This window comes from Pan troglodytes, chromosome 2, assembly GCF_028858775.2.
Source record: "Pan troglodytes isolate AG18354 chromosome 2, NHGRI_mPanTro3-v2.0_pri, whole genome shotgun sequence".
Classification (NCBI taxonomy): domain Eukaryota; kingdom Metazoa; phylum Chordata; class Mammalia; order Primates; family Hominidae; genus Pan; species Pan troglodytes.
This window is the reverse complement of record NC_086015.1, coordinates 14,464,607-14,480,230: the sequence shown is the minus strand read 5'-3', so window position 1 is coordinate 14,480,230 and position 15,624 is coordinate 14,464,607. Positions and strand designations below refer to the sequence as shown.

The following is a 15,624-nucleotide window of genomic DNA, read 5'->3' as shown; positions in this document are numbered from 1 at the left end:
CTCAAGAAGTTCAGTGCAGCAGTAGGGAAAGAGTTGGGCAGTGCAAGAGAGGATGCTGGGATGTGGCTGAGGCATTTGGCTGAAACCAGAGTGCAATGTCCAGAGCCGCTGGCCCATCCCAGGCAGGGCCACCATCCCCAGCATTCCCACGGCATGTTCCCTCTCTTGCAGCCCAAAGTGAAGCTTCCCCAACACTTTTCTGCCTCAAACAGGCTATCTTGTCTGGATCTGCTAGTGACTTTACTGTTTTAGCCTCATTAGAAACTCCACAAATATTTTTAAGGAAATTATTTCTAAACATGGAACACATAAAAGGTACAAATTTTGGAAGGCAGGCACTGCAGTCAGAAGCCCAAGGGTGGGCAGTGGATGTCACAGATAGAAGGTGAATTCCGGTCAGGTCATGCCTCCCTGATTCTAGGGCATTTCTCCTTCCTTCGGCCTCCAGCCAAGCACGACTTGACCTGCAACTGGGATGTCCATTTCTGCTAGACACAAGGCAGCAGCAGGGAAGCCCTGGGAACTGTGCATGACCCAAGAAGCAAGGATCCTTGAGGGTGGGGCTAAAATAACCCTTCAACACTGAGCTTCTGTCCAGATTGCACCCTTATTTTACAGAAGAGGAAACTGAGGCAGGAAGGGCCATAGTGCAAGTTGTTGAAGGACAAGGGGATGCAAAGGAAAGGCAGAGGCTTTGGACAGAGAAGACATATTGAAACTCTGCCAAGTCCTACCCATATGGCCGTGGCCATTGTGGCCTCTCTGAGCCCCAGCTTCCTTGCCTATAAAGTGGGGACAGCAACACCACACAGCCCATGGAAGGCACTTGCTAAGCAATTGCTGTTCATCATAGTCATCACACCAAGATCAAAACTGAGTGGATCTGATTCCCAGGAAAAACCCGAACCAAAAGTTGTGCAGAAATCACTTGACCCAGCCTGCACATCCTGACCATGGGGTTGAGGTTATTGGGGGGGCTCTGTGTGGCAGAGTGAGCAGGAAAGAGGATCTGAGCGTCTCTCTTGCTCTCCTCGTAGTCCCAGTGCCCAGGGCAGGGCCTGTGATGCAGCTCATTAGTTTTATTGGGTAGGTGGATGAACAGATGGATGGAGAGATTGATGGATTGACAGATGGACAGACAGCTAATGGTCAAGCAGACAGATGGAAGGATGGATGAACGGATGGATGGCTGGATGGATGGATGAGCAGAAATGGAAGGTTTTTCCTGCCATCTAACATTGGCAGCTCCTCTGAGAACAGAGGACAGTGGAGTGAGTTGACCCTGGTAGGAAGGTAAGGGCTGGACCTCCCCTTCCTCAGGCCAGGCATGAGGGTGAGAAGCTCCACAGGAAGCCCTGGATCCCTCTCACTGCCTGCCCCTTAGACCTACTTCTGCCACCTGTGCTTTCAAGGCTGATGCAAGGCGGTTTCTTTGGGATTTTTTTTTAGATTTTCCTTTTCTGGTTAACAGAATAGGAGTTGTCTAAAAATAGCACTAAATTTGCTTCTGAGGTATTCATTTTCAGTTCCCTTCCTCTTTCCCTGTTCTCTCTTCTCAACTGTGAGAATTTGTGAGATTGTCTTCTTCAGCTTTGAGCACATACACACACAGACACTCACACATCGTGGGGCTTGCACACCCAGAGACAGGTGTGGCACAGATATCTTGGGCTCGCTGTCTCTCTCTCACACACACACACGCACACTCATGCTGACATGCTCCAGTAGACCTGTGTGGCACACCTTGTCCTTTGGGGTCACTCACACCAACCACATGTCCACTGATACATCATAGAGACCCTCTTTCCCACACACAAAGCATGGTCACTTACAGGAGTACTCTAAGACCAGCATTTGCACACTTCTTCTGACACAGGTGTGCCCCCAGACCCTGTCCCACTCATACTAAGAAAACCACCATAATGCACTCCCACTGACCCTGCACACCCACACTCATCTTGCATATCTATACTAGCCCTGTATACTCACACTAACCCTGCACCCACATATGCCTTGTACGCCCATACACCCTCCACACCCACACTCAACCTGCACAGTCACACTAGCCATGCACACTCACACTGGTCTAACACACCCACACTCACCCTGCACACCCACATTTACCCTACACTCACACACTCACCCTACAGACACACTGATCTAGCACACTCACATTGGCATGCCTGCTTACATCCACACTCACCATCAGGCTCTCCCTCCTTACACACACGTGCAGAGGAAATTGCCTCCCCCAGAGAGGATATCTAAGAGAATGGCTGAGGCTCTCTGGGTGAGGACAAGGGAGGAGCTGTTGGCCCTCCACCCCCAACTGCAGGCTGAGTTCACCTGTTTCCTTGGGTTCAGCATGGAGGAAGAGGGTTCCCCATCACTGGGGCAGTGGGCCCCCTACAGAAAGGCCAGAATTTGCAACCAGGAGAGGAAAGCAAACATCCTACCTCATGGGAACTATAAGTAGTTCATCAAGACCAGAACAGAAGGGAAACTAGGCTTGTTTGCTGTGCCAACAAGCTGGAGGCCTCCCCAGCCACCTGAGAGGTGACAAGGAGCCTGGTGGGCATGGGAAAGTCAGAGCTGAGTTCCCTTTGAAATATGGCACTATGGGGTACATGCTGGTCTGGGAGCGATTGGAGGCAGGGAGTAAGTTAAATTTTCATAGGAGAGTCACCATTTAACAAGTGTTTTCTCGTTGCCAGAAACTGTGCTGGCTCTATCTCAATCCTTACAAAACCCTGTGAGGTAGGCTGTAGGGTTGTCTCCATGTTGGGGAGGGTCAACCAAGGCACAGAGGATTAAGAGCCCTGCCCAAGTCACATAACTAGTAACTGGCAGAGCTAGGCTTCCATCACTGGGGATCTTCAGACCAGACTTGTGCCCCACATCAGTCATTGATGATTCAATGGAAAAGTGACCTTAAAAATACATATTAAGGTGGCACTTAAATTCAGCATGTCTTAAAACAGAAGAATTTGGCATCCAGAAGTTATTTTTAGCACATAATTCATGTACTACTGTCCCAGCTACCATCCTTCAGTTAGGATTTGAAAAGCTGTTGGTTTGGGGATTTGTTTTGTTTATTTTTTTATTCTTCCTTCAAAAGATAGATTCCTTCTTTGTTAAATTAGCTCCACAAACAAAAAAATATTGCTCCTTCCTCTCCCAACCTCCCTTCTGGCAAAGACTTTTTATTAAGGCACCCCTAACCTATTCTTGAGTCATTGAAATGTAACAATACAGAGTAATTTAAATGCTAATAAGATGAAACTGAAATGCATAAATCCAATATTGTCAGAATGTTCTCCTGGATTCTGAAGGGCCTGGCACATCAGAGCCTGAAGGGACTCCAGAGAGCATTAATCCAATCCCTTCACTTCCCACATGGGGAAACTGAGGCCCAGAGAAGAAAGGGGCTTGCTCAGGGTCACACCATTGGAGCTGGGAAAACAAGGAGGAGATTCTCACTGGGCTTTGTCTCCGTTGGCTGTGTGACCCCTAGTGTGTTGCTCAACCTCTTTAGGCCAGGTCTGGCTATATGCCCTGTCCAGGCCTGTGTGCCCATTGCTTAGGGCAGGGGTGCTCACCTGTGCAGTGTTGAGAGCTGACTGCAAGTGAACCTCATTGCAACCATGAGGGAGGAACATTTGCTAATAACTAGGAGGAGAGGAGCAGGGGGGACTCAAGGAAGCCAGTGTTTCATTTTCTGCTCTGGGCCAGGAGCTGGCTCTCATTGAGTCCTTGCAGCAGCCTGTAAGACAAACAGGGTCATCCCCACTTTACAGAGGAAGCCCAGCAAAGTTAGATGACTTCTCCAAGGTCACATAGTTCATTTAGTCTCTCAGCCATAGAGTGGTAGGTCACATGATATTTGGATGAGGCAGCAAGAGCCTGAGAATCTTCTGGGGTTGTGGCTGAGGGAACAGCTACCTGTCCCAGCTTCACCCTCACTCTGATGCCTCATTACAAAGAGGGGAAACTGGGCAGTTGAGGGCAGTGCATGCATCTCAAAGAAAAACTACGACTGCTGATTTTGTTATCTTTCCTGACCCCCAGAAAACTCTTAAGGTAGGCAGAGTAGGAATCACTAGCCCATCTTACAGATGAGCAAACTGAGGTCTGAGGACCTATCTAAAGTCACAGCTTCCACAGGCAGTAGACCCAACACCAAATATTTATTGAGTGCCTTCTGGATGCCAGACACTGCACTAGGTACAGAAGAGACATAGCAACTGCCCACATGATGCTCTCAGAATCCTGGGGAAAGAAAACAGTTAAGCAGGCTCAAGCAATACAGTGTGAAGTGTACTACAATCTGGGAGGCACCTGGGAGTCAGGAGCATTTATGCAGTCTAGGTGGTCAGGAAAGGCTTCCAAGGAAGGGACACTGAGGCTGAACAGGACAGCAGCTGTTAGGGAGGCAAAGGCCCAGGTAGTGAAGAGTGTTCTGAACAGACACATGGCACATCTGCAGGAGTCAGGCATCTGAGGTATTCTATGCAAACTATGGGGTCCTCAGTTCTGTCAATCTGTGAAAAGATCATTTGTATAATATCATACAAGTAGCTTTTGTGCTGGTGGACTTCACATTTTTCCAGCAAATCTTGCTGTCAGAGCAAGCACCAAAGTGGGCTCTACAGCTCGGAATGAAAAAACAAAATGCCCAGAAAAGGGGTGACCTCATGTTTACACCCATGAGATGAAGCAGGGTTAGGGAACAAGCCACATCAGAAGAGGTAGAGAAGGAAGTATGAGATCAGTCGCCTTCAGGGTGGAGTTCTGATTTTTAATTGATTTTGTTATCCCAGAGTTCTGTCCCTCTATACTGGCTCACACTGTTTTCCTTCTGCACCTTTTACTAGCAGACAGTTGTGTATTTCAGTTTCTTCATGATTCATCTTTTTATTAAGTCCTTCTTTACCTGAAGAAAAAAAAAATCCCTACTTGGAGCTGAGAGGAAAGGCATTCCTGGTTACCCCGGGCCAGTTCAGGTCTTCCTGCTTTGTGTGTCCACAGCACCTGGGGGTCCCCATGATGGCAAACCCTTCAAGTCATAGAAATCACTAATTTAGTTGTCTCTCTTCTGCACTGTGGGCTCGTAGAGGGCAGGGTTCCTCTGTGGATTGTTCAGTGCCCGGCACTGTGTAGTACCGAAAACTCAATCATTGAATGGATGGTTGGATGGGTAAGTGGATGGATGGATGGATGAGTGGATGGGTAGATGGGTCGGTGGGTGGTGGGTGGGTGGATGAATGGATGGAAGGGTCAGTGAGTGAGCGAGTGGATGGATGGATGGATGAGTGGATGGGTGGGTAGATGGGTGGATGGATGGATGAATGAATGGAAGGGTGGGTGAGTGGGCAGGTGGATGGGTGGGTGTGTGGATTGATGGGTGGGTGGGTGGATAGATGGTTGAAGATCATTTTTCATCTTATCACAGTAGTCATTAAAATCAACAGTAGCCCATTAACTCATGCCTACTGTTGTGATCACAGATATAATTGCTGCTAACGATTCTCATAGCTTGCTTGTACTGTCAGAGACGTAATTATCAGTGCCTGTAAGCCACTCCGCAGGTAGCACAGGCACAGATAGAAAACAGCACCTCGGGTTTAGAAAGTCCCTTGTGGATTGCAAAGCACTTTCGTTCACATATGGCACTTCATTTAAGTGTCATAAGAACCTCATGAGGGAGATTCACCAGGGGAAGCAGAAAAGCATCCTGATTAGGAATGTGTCTCTGGACCCAGACTGCCTAGGTTCAAATCCCAGATCCACCACTCACTAATCTTGTGATCTTGAGCAATTTACTTCATCTCTCTTGGCCTCAGTTTCTTCATATGTTCTAGGGATAATAAGTCTCATAAAGCGGTTTTATGGGTTGACAATAATAATCACAATAATTTGAGTGCTGACTATGTTCTGGGCTTGGTTCTAAGTATTTTAAACGAAATAACTCATTTAAGCCTCATAACATCTATGAGGTAGATACTCCTATTCCCCTCTGCTTTTTGTAAGATAATGAAATCAAAGTTAATTTCCTTCCCATTCAGCTGGGAGATGAAGGAGCCAGAATTTGAACTCAGAATTAGTGGTTTCCAGAGCCCTATGCATAACGCCTTGCAGCGTCTCTGAGATAGATATTTCTGTAAAACACTCAGAGTGCTTGGCACCTAATAAGCACTCAATAAATGCTTATCATGTGCCAGTCAGGCAATGTTATATATCAGTAGCCCCAAATTATAGATGCTGAAGCTAAGACAGAGAATCCAGGTGACTAGCTCAGAATCACAGGTGATTTCTACTGCCAGTAAGTTTAGTGCAGGTGTGGGTGGTAAATGTTCACCAGCTTTGCCTTCACCCAATCCAGACTTGTTGCTTAAGCGTCAAGGACTGAGGCCTCCTGGGGCTCCAGGTCAGTCCCAAGTTCCTTCTGGACAGAAGGTCTGCATCTCCTCATCTCAATTCTTTTCCCTGAGTAAGCAAAGCCTGTTCTGGAAAGTTCTTAGTCAAATCACCTCCCCAGCACTCACCCCTCCAGCGGGATTCAACCTTCCTCCAGCATCTGAGACCCATCTCTCCTACAAGCCCCAGCCACTGCATTGGCCTGAAGGACCCCTGACCTCATTTCCTTCCTTCTGCCCCAATTGTAGCCCATTTGCCTCACTCTATCCTTGTCTTACTCCTGCCATTTGGATTTTCTCTACCCAGCTTCCTGAACATACACCAAACACATTTACACTGAGCAGGCAGCAGGAAGAGCACTGCTTAATGTAAAAGCTCCCGCCCCATCCCTGCACGGACCTAGTGCCTCATCCAACCCTGAACACGGGCCCACATGTTCTCAGAGGTCTCTCCTTGCCTCCTGTGGCTGGCCCTAGACTGGGGAGGGAGCCGTATTGAGGCTCTGCACTAGCTTGTAGCAGGGGGAGGAGAGCATTCGGCCCAAACCCAAATGCCAACACTCTCCCCAGAGAGGTTCAGCATCCTAGACCAGGCCCCTGCCAGGCCCTTCTTACAGGGTGGTGGACAAGAGTCCAAAGTCTAAGGTTGAAAAGATCTTCCACTCCGTGGCATCTCCCCACTGTGTGACCTTGGGCAAGTGACTTCACCCCTCTGAACCTCATTCTCTTGGTCTATAAAATGGAGGTAATTCTAGTATCCACTTCACAGTGTTGTACAGAATGAGACAGTGTCTGTTTGCTTTTCATTCATTCACTTATTCATTTAACATTTGTTTACTAGGTAGCTACAAGGAGCCAAGTGCTTTTCTGGTCAACCCTTATAGAATTTACCTTGGATGGATGATACAGAACTCATCCCACAGTGCCTGGTACATAGTAGATGCTTAAGAAATGGCAGGGGGGTATTGTTGTTTGTTTTTATTCACATTCTTGGTCCCTGCCTCACCTGCTTCTCCGAGGAATACATTGTTGGGGTCAAAACTCATGGATTCTGTGGATGGTGTGTGTTCCATCCATGGCCAAGGAACATGGCCTCTTTTGAGTATTGTAGGTGGGAGCACCAAGCGTGCAGTTTCTTTGGTGTCTCATGTCTCTGTGTCTCTTCTTGAGGTATCACATCCATTTTATGTTCTATTCCATAAGAGATCTGTTAGTCCCAGTGTAAAAATAATCTTCCTACTGCATCCCTGAGTAAAAGCGTCCCTTGTGTAAAACATTTAAGGTTTCTCCTGTGGCTCCAGCACCCAGTGACCCAAGACTGGGAAGCCCCAAATCCAGAAACACACTGGATTTGAATACAGTTTATAATTAGTTCTCAGTAAACTGGGAAGTAGTCAGGGGTGGGGGTAAGGAAGAGTGACTGTTTTGCCCCCAATTTGCAGATGAGTGAACCAGGGCTCCAAAAACTGAAGGAACTTGCCCAGGGTCCCACAGCCAGGATTTGAACCCAAATCGCTCCAATGCCAGATACTGTGTTCTTAGCGGCTGCCTGGCACAGTCCACCCACCCACCAGGGCTCTTCGGAGACAAACACGGGAGCACCCCCTAGGGGAAGGGGAGGAGCCCGGGGCTATAAGCCAGGAGACCATCTCCTTCTGCACTCCTCAGCACTCTCACTCCGTGCGGCTCTGGAAGAGTGCTTTTTCCCTCTCTGAGCTTCAAGTTCCTGGCTGGGAAAGTGACTTAGCCCTAGAATGCCTCCAGCTCTAAAATGTGTGAAAGACGAAAAGGTTATGAAGGAGATAAGGCAGGGGAGGAGGTGGAGCTGAGGAGGGGGTCAGTCCTGCCTTCCTTCTCTCAGCCCTTCCCCTCACCGTCCTGGGCCCAGGATGGCCAGCTGTCCATGACTGCAGGGCGGGGCCGCTCCCTGTGCCAGACCCAACCGAGCTCAGCTGGGGCCCTTTGTCACCCAACGCTTGCTGGGGCCTCGGCCTCCGGTGTTGGGTGTCGGGGTGGATTGGATTCTCTCCTGGCAGCCCCACAGATGCCGCACTCCTGTAAGGGTGGCCGAGCGGGCAGGGAGAAGCCAGAGCTCCCACCTCCTCCTGGGCTCCAGAGAGGGACGGGAAGCCGCTGTCCCTGGTGCTGGTCCATAGGGACCCCCCCTCCCCCTGCCAGGTGAGGGCTCCATGGACCTGAACTCATACTGGGACCAAGCTCTGGGCTAAATGACATTCTTGTGACTATGTATGAGCTGGCTTCTTTGGCCAGGCCGAGGGCCTCGATTAATATGGTGGGGGCCTGTGGGTGCAGGTGGGGGCTTTCTCCCATCCCCATGCCTATGAGACCTGAGTGGGGAGGGATGTGGGAGAAGAGTGTATTGGTGGACACAGGTGGCATGGGTGGAGGGAGGATTTGTAGGGGCGGGGAACCTGGGAACCGTGTATCTGGGGGAGTGTGTCCCAGATTATTTGGGCATGGGGCGTGTGTAAACATGTTAAGGATAGTGAGAGAAAGAGGGAAATGGAGTCTGGGTGTGCTCAGAGGGCCTGTGAGCACAGCAATTCTTGAGGGAAAGGGGTGGGGAGGTTAAGTTGTATGGCTCAAAGCCGGTGCATGGGGCCTGGGTGTTGACGTGTGTGTGGCAGTGGCACAGGACACAAGGACATGCCAGAAGGTATATGTCGGGGGATGTGTGTACACAGGGTGTGTGTTGTGAAGCCAGTGTGTTCCACAGCACAACACACAAATAGGGAGTTAGAGTGTGTTATGAGGCTATGCCTTGAGGGTGGCATATCGTGGAGTGCCTGGGTTGGCGCTAGTAGCATTGGATTTACAGTGTGAGCTGGTGTGTTAGGGGGCATGGGTGTAGTCAGTGTTGTTTAGGTTGCTGTGCGTGTGCCTGGGGCCTTCCTGAGCACCTGTCCCATGTGGCCTCCAGCGCCTGGCCTTTGTCACTCACTCTGTGCTTGTCCCACAGGAGCCACCACCCCTGACCATGTAGATGCCAGTTCCAGGGAGCAGCATGGGCCCCACTGAATGGAGACTCCTGGGTCTACAGCCCTGAGCCCCTCCGGCCCCTGGACCTTGTCCCACACTGGAGGACACCCCTTGGAGCTCACCACCACTGTCACCAGCCCGCCTCGGCCACCCCCACCCCCCGGGACCCGGAGTCGGCCGCCCGGTGCCACAGCTGACCAGTGAGGGTGTGCTGAGGACAGCCACAAGCAGCCATCACCCGGCAGCCTCTTGTCCAGCGCTGACCCTTGGGCCCAGCCCGAGCAAGGACCGCAGCAAACATGGGTGACATGACCAACAGCGACTTTTACTCCAAAAACCAAAGAAATGAGTCGAGCCATGGGGGCGAGTTCGGGTGCACAATGGAGGAGCTCCGCTCCCTCATGGAGCTGCGGGGCACTGAGGCTGTGGTCAAGATCAAGGAGACTTATGGGGACACCGAAGCCATCTGCCGGCGCCTCAAAACCTCACCTGTTGAAGGTAAGTGTTCAAGACTTGAACCCAGGGCTGCAGCCTAGGTGGCCACCATCTGAATTGGCCACAGGGGCCATATTCATAATATGTAACAGCAGGGATGTGTCAGAGAAAGGCTGAAATGCCAGAATGGCCATTGTAGTGCATTCTAGCTGAGTATCAGCCCCTCTGGATAGGCTGGGGAGCAGGGCTTCATCAGGGGTTGGGCATGACCCAAGCCACCTGCAGAGAGAATGGCAGGAAGAAAGCTGGGTCAAGACTGTGTTCTGGAGACAAGAAGCCCCACAGCCGCAGAGTGGCGAGTTCAACATTCTGTTACTATGGGAGGCACTAGTTTCTGAGGCAGAGGCAGAAGGGCCACTGGGTAGAACAAACACGGAACCTGCACCCAGGCCCAGGAGGGGCTTTTGCTTTCCCCGCTTAGCCCACAGTGGTTGGATTTGGGGGTTCCAACCATGCAGGCCCGGTCCTTCCTTCCCCAGGCCCCAGGAATTCCCTAGTGTGGGCTTGAGTGTGGAACCATAGCACGACTAATGTGCAGCCAATCCCCTGCCACTGGGCTGGAATCAAGTCTGTCTCTCAAATCCAGACTCTGGTTGGGGATCGCTGGGGCTCTGGGGCATCACAGCTCTAGGGTTGCTGGGCAGACAAAGCAGTAGGAAGATGGATGTGATAGGAAGGGTGACAGATGTCCTTGTATGTCCTGCCTTGAGGGTGGAGTGGGGCTTTCTTGCAACTGCCAAAATTGAGCAGGCCTGAATCTCTACAGTGTGTTTCAGCTCTTGGGGGCTTTTCTGGAAGGGACCAAAGCTGGGTCCTCTGCCTCAAAACAGAGACAAGGGAAGTCAGCCCAGCTTGGGTACCAGACCTCGTGGTTTGGGTTACCTGCCACAAGTTACCTTCAGCTCACCATGGAAAGGGAGCATTCCCTACATTAACCCTACAGGCATGTGTGTGAGGCTCTGCAGTGACACTCCCAATCCTAAACATTTGTGCAAAGCTGCACCGAGCCTCAGTTTTCTTCTCCTGGAAAATGGGCCAATGCCTACCTGACAATGCCTAGTGCATGGCTGGGCATACAGTAGGTGCTCAAAGTGGCAGCCATGATTATTCTAAGGAGAAGTGGATGTCAAGTCCTTCCCCAGATATCTACCACCACCTGGGAGGCAGGCAGCATCTGAACTGTTATCCTTCATGACAGAAAAGGAACCTGTCTCCTCTGTCCAGTCCTCTGAGCCCTGGGCCCTGCTGGACTCCAGCCCTGGCAGCATTTCCTGCAGGGCTTGCCTGGCAGTCCACTGGTCGTGTGTGCCTACACTCCACTACACCCAGCAACTCCCAGCTGTCTGTGTCCCTCTTTGTCTGCTCTCCTGGGTCAGAAAGAAAAGCTAAAACTGGTTCTTCTTCCCACATTGACTGTTCTCACTGACATTTTGCCCATGGCCTGAGCCCAGGCAGAAGTTTAGAAACACCTTTTCTCACTGGGTGCTATTTTTTTGTTTTGGCAGGGAGGGTGGGAATAGAGAAAGTAACCTTTCCTCATAGTATGATTCTGGCACGAGGCTTAAAAACAGCTGCTTGTGGCCGTAAAATGGGCATCGGCTTTGCTTGGAGACTTCTGGGTCCCGGCTTCTTGTGGTCACTTATCCCTGGCAGAATGGTCTATGCTCCCCTCCACCATCAGGTTGGCACATGAGGACTGCTGGCAGGCAGGGTTGTTCAAGTGGCCTTTGCCTGTTGATTGGGGACTGGGAGATTGCCTCAAATCAGGAATTCTTAAATGTCTCTCAGCCCCAGTCCCTGGGGAGAAGCTGATGGGCACTGTGGCCCCTCTCTCAGAAAATCAGCCAACCACATGCAACAGGTGTGGCTCACACTATTTGTGGGTTTCTAGACCCCCTCAAAGCAGGGTTGTGGACCCTAGTTAAGAAAACCACCTACCACTCCCACCAGAAAGGCTCCCCAGAGCTGGGAAGTTGGGCAGCACATGGCCAAGTTCCAGCAACCTTGCAGGGCCATTTCTGGCTGGTTCCTGGGAGCCCACTCTGTACTGCTAGAGGGAGTATTGCCTAGCTGAGACAGGAACCCTATCTGCTCTCTCTGTACATCCCGTGCCCAACCTGGTGCCTGGCACAGATGAGGACCCGGTAAAACCCTGAGACACAGCTACTAAGTCCCAGCCTAAGGTGGGGGAGCTCTCAGACAGCTGAGTAGCCCAAACTGCAGATAATCAAGACCAAGAGCAGCAAGGACCCCAGGACTCAGCACTAGTGAGGTTGGTGGGCAGTGAAGGTCAGGGAAGGCTTCGTGGAAGGGAAGGTGTTTGGACTTGGCTATGGAGGAAAGAGAAGGGAAAGCATGTAGTATGGCCTACAGCAGCATTTCTTAGAGGGGATTCCACAGAATAACTGGTATGCTGCAAGAAGTGAGGCTTCAGGTGAAAAGTAAAGAACTCTGTTTTCTCACCTGTAAAATGGAAACAATAATGACATCTCTATTGCTCTGCCACCTGCCAGCCGTGTGCCTTTGGGCCTTTTCGTCTGACCTCTCTGAGCCTTGGTCTCCTGGTCATTCATGAGAACCTAGTGAGATCTCTGATGGGCAAGATCTCTGAGGAGAAGGAAAGCCCATCATAGGATTTCCTGCAGCTCCTGCCACATTGGTCCCTAGAAGCATCTCCCAGGGGGCTGGGAGGTACAGGCTGGAAGAGATTTGGGGAGGGGCAGAAGAGCATAATGCCACAGACCCAAACTTGGGCATCCCGGGTTCAAATCCCAGCTTTGCCACTTGCCTGCTGTGGGACTCTGGGCAAGTTACTCAAACTCTTTGTGCCCCCATTTCTTCATCTGTAAATCATGGATAGTAACAGTGACTACCTCACAGGGCTGGGGGAGGACAAAATGAAGTCGCTTAGAACAGTCCCTGACACACGGGCAGTTCTGCGTGGTAGGATTCAGCCCCAGCGACTAAACACCTCCATTTCCCCATCAATAAAATAGGCTGTGAATATTGAATAAAATCAGGTCAAGTGCCCAGCATCAAAGTGCTCAATAAATGTCAGCTCTTGTCATTGTTTTCATGATGAGTATCATCACTCGGGAAAAAGTGGGCACGTTCTCCGGAAAGGTTGGAATGGTGGCCAGTGTCCACACATGAGAAACACTTTGTACAAGGCTGTTATGCATCTCTATGACACATGTTCCTGGAAACGAGTGCTGTTACCCCATTTTATGGAGGGGGATATGAGGGCTCGAGGTCACTGCCACAGTTCAGGTCAGAGCAGGCTTTGAACTCAGCCCCATGCTCAGACCTGAGCCAAGCACGGCCACCTGGGAAGAATCCTCTGGCATCCACTGTAGGACAAGGCCTGAATAGGGTGGGGCCAAGGGACACTTCCTTTACTCTGTCTCATATGGAGCATTTGTCCCACCCTGCTTGGCCATCTTCTGATTTAGAGAAATCCTTGGCACAGCCCCAGCCCCAGTTTAAAAGCTCCGTGGTCTGGGCTGTGCCAGCTCCAGACACAGGGACTCAGGCTGACCATTCCCGACACCCCCTACCCCTAATCTGCTGACGTGAACAGGGAGCTGGCCTCTGAGTCACACTGCAGGAAACGCTCCAGGCCAAGCGTAAATTAGCCTTCCCATTCAAGTTCAGCTAATTTTAGGCAAAAAGATCTCTGAAAGTGACAAATGGGGTTTGAGGCCACAGGGAATCAGCGCTCACCCAGGGCACGGCTGGCAGCCAGCTCAGGGTGTGGCTCCCACAGCCCAGCAGTACTGGATGTCCCACCTGGAGACCCTACTTTCCTGACACCTGTTGGGTAAACCTGCCCCCCTGTGAGGCTGTGAGGCCAAGGGCAGCCTCTACCCCCATCTAAGCTCCACTCCTTTCCTCTTCCACTGTTGGTTCTGTTCCATTCTAATTAACGCCTTTATCTTCTTACCTCTACTGTTCCGTTTCCTTCCACACTGTTTCAGCCAAGGACATGAAAATCCCAGAAACCTGAGTTCCATTCCTGAGTGTCTTTCTCTTCAAGGGACACTGCGAGAGTTCAATTTAACCTCTCTGAACCTCAATGAACTTATTTGTGAAGTGAGGATAGTAACAGTACCCACTTCATGCAAATGGTGTGAGCATTAAATTAGATAAGCCACTGTGCAAGGCAGACCCTAGACACCTACAGAGTGGTGTTTATTATCATTGTTATTATACTCTAGTGTTTCTTTTAAAAACATGCATGGGCCCCATCCCCTTGAAAGAATTAGGCAGTCAGATAAGACAGTGGCGGTGCCCAATGCAGAGTTAACATGCCATCAGAGGACGTGGAAAGATGGGTGACTAGTGCCAGGTGGTCCGGGAGGCCTAGAGGCAGGAGCTCTGTGTCATTCTCCACCATGTCTCCAACACCTGATGCATTGCCTGGGAGCTCAAGAAATATTCACGGAAAGAAGAAAAGGAAGAAGAAAGAAGAGGCAGGGGATGTCCCAGTGCCCCTCCTTTCATGAGACAGAAGGCTGCAGGCTTGGGGACAGACACAGGACACCCTGTGTCACCCATGGAGCAGATGGCTCCAGTTCCCTGAGCCCAGCGTTGCGCTGCCCTGAGCCATTGCACACACAGCCCTCATTGCTCACTTCCTGACACCTGCACCCACCTCGGGTTGTCAGAAAGGGTGACGTTGATAGGTTGCTGTTGGGTGTTTGCCACGTAGTATGTTTCCTGGCGGGGTTGATAAGGGGGACAAAGATGGGGCGGCAGCAAGGTGGAGTGGGAACCGGATACTGCAGAGTGCTGTGAAACGGAACCTCCGGTTAATTTTGTATGAATCCCACAGCCTGCCCAAGTGGAGGAGAGAGCGGGGCTGAGGGAGGACGAGAGAGCAGATCATGGGAGATGGCGGGTACTTTGTGCTGCACGTGAATATGATATTGAACGAGAACGTCCATGGGGCTGCCGCTAGCTGGGCAGCAGGAGGATGTGGAGGCAGGGGCAGGGGTCTTCCGTGTGTTGTTGCCACGTTCTAGTTCCCTCTGTGTTCCGTCAACCCAAGGATCACTGAGACCCTGAGAGGTCAACAGGGAAGCCAGGGGAGCCACAGACTCGGCGGAAGCCTGGGCAGGGTCATGCGTGGGGGCTGCCCAGACACGGAGTCGGCATGGGGAATTCACTGCCTGGCCAGAGATGAGTGGGAAAGCCTTGCTGCCCCACTCCAGCGCCTTCATGTGAAGCGGCCCATGCTCCATTCTAAGGCCCAGGACTCTGTCAGGTATGAGGCCGAGAGGAGAAAAACTCCTGAGTATGCAAGAGGCTGAGGAAACACAGCTGCCTTCTCAAATAAATGCAGGGGTGGAGGGGAAGACATGACGACTGGTGAGGTGTCCCAGCCTCACCTGTGTCACTAAGTATGTGGGAGACCTCAGGCAAGATACTTAGTCTCCGACAACCTCAGTTTTCTCATCTGTGAAATGAGAACTGTACTACTTCCACTCTCTGCCTTTTGTAGACCGTGAGTTGAAAGTGCTTTTACAGAAGAATCTAGGCCCAGTATTTGCTGAGCATTTTTATCCATGAGGGCTCCATCTGACAGAAACCCATCTCGAACTGGCTTATGCACAAAAGGAGTTTTCTGGTTTGTGCAACTGAAAACTCCAGGGATAGGTCTGGCCTCCGGCACGGCTGGCTCCAGGACCTCAAATGCCGTCAGGAGGACTCT

The 15,624-nt window shown here is 51.0% G+C and overlaps 1 protein-coding gene across 19 annotated transcripts in view; it reads left to right on the top strand.

Moving 5' to 3' along the window:
• ATP2B2 (ATPase plasma membrane Ca2+ transporting 2) overlaps positions 1-15,624 on the top strand; it is a 383,942-nt gene that overhangs the window by 248,142 nt on the left and 120,176 nt on the right. For all 19 annotated transcript variants that reach the window (XM_063805432.1, XM_063805430.1, XM_063805431.1 and 16 more), the window contains one exon: positions 9,397-9,914. In XM_063805432.1, coding sequence (XP_063661502.1) covers positions 9,716-9,914 — 199 coding nt within the window. In that variant the 5' untranslated portion in view covers positions 9,397-9,715. The remainder of the gene's footprint in view (positions 1-9,396; positions 9,915-15,624) is intronic.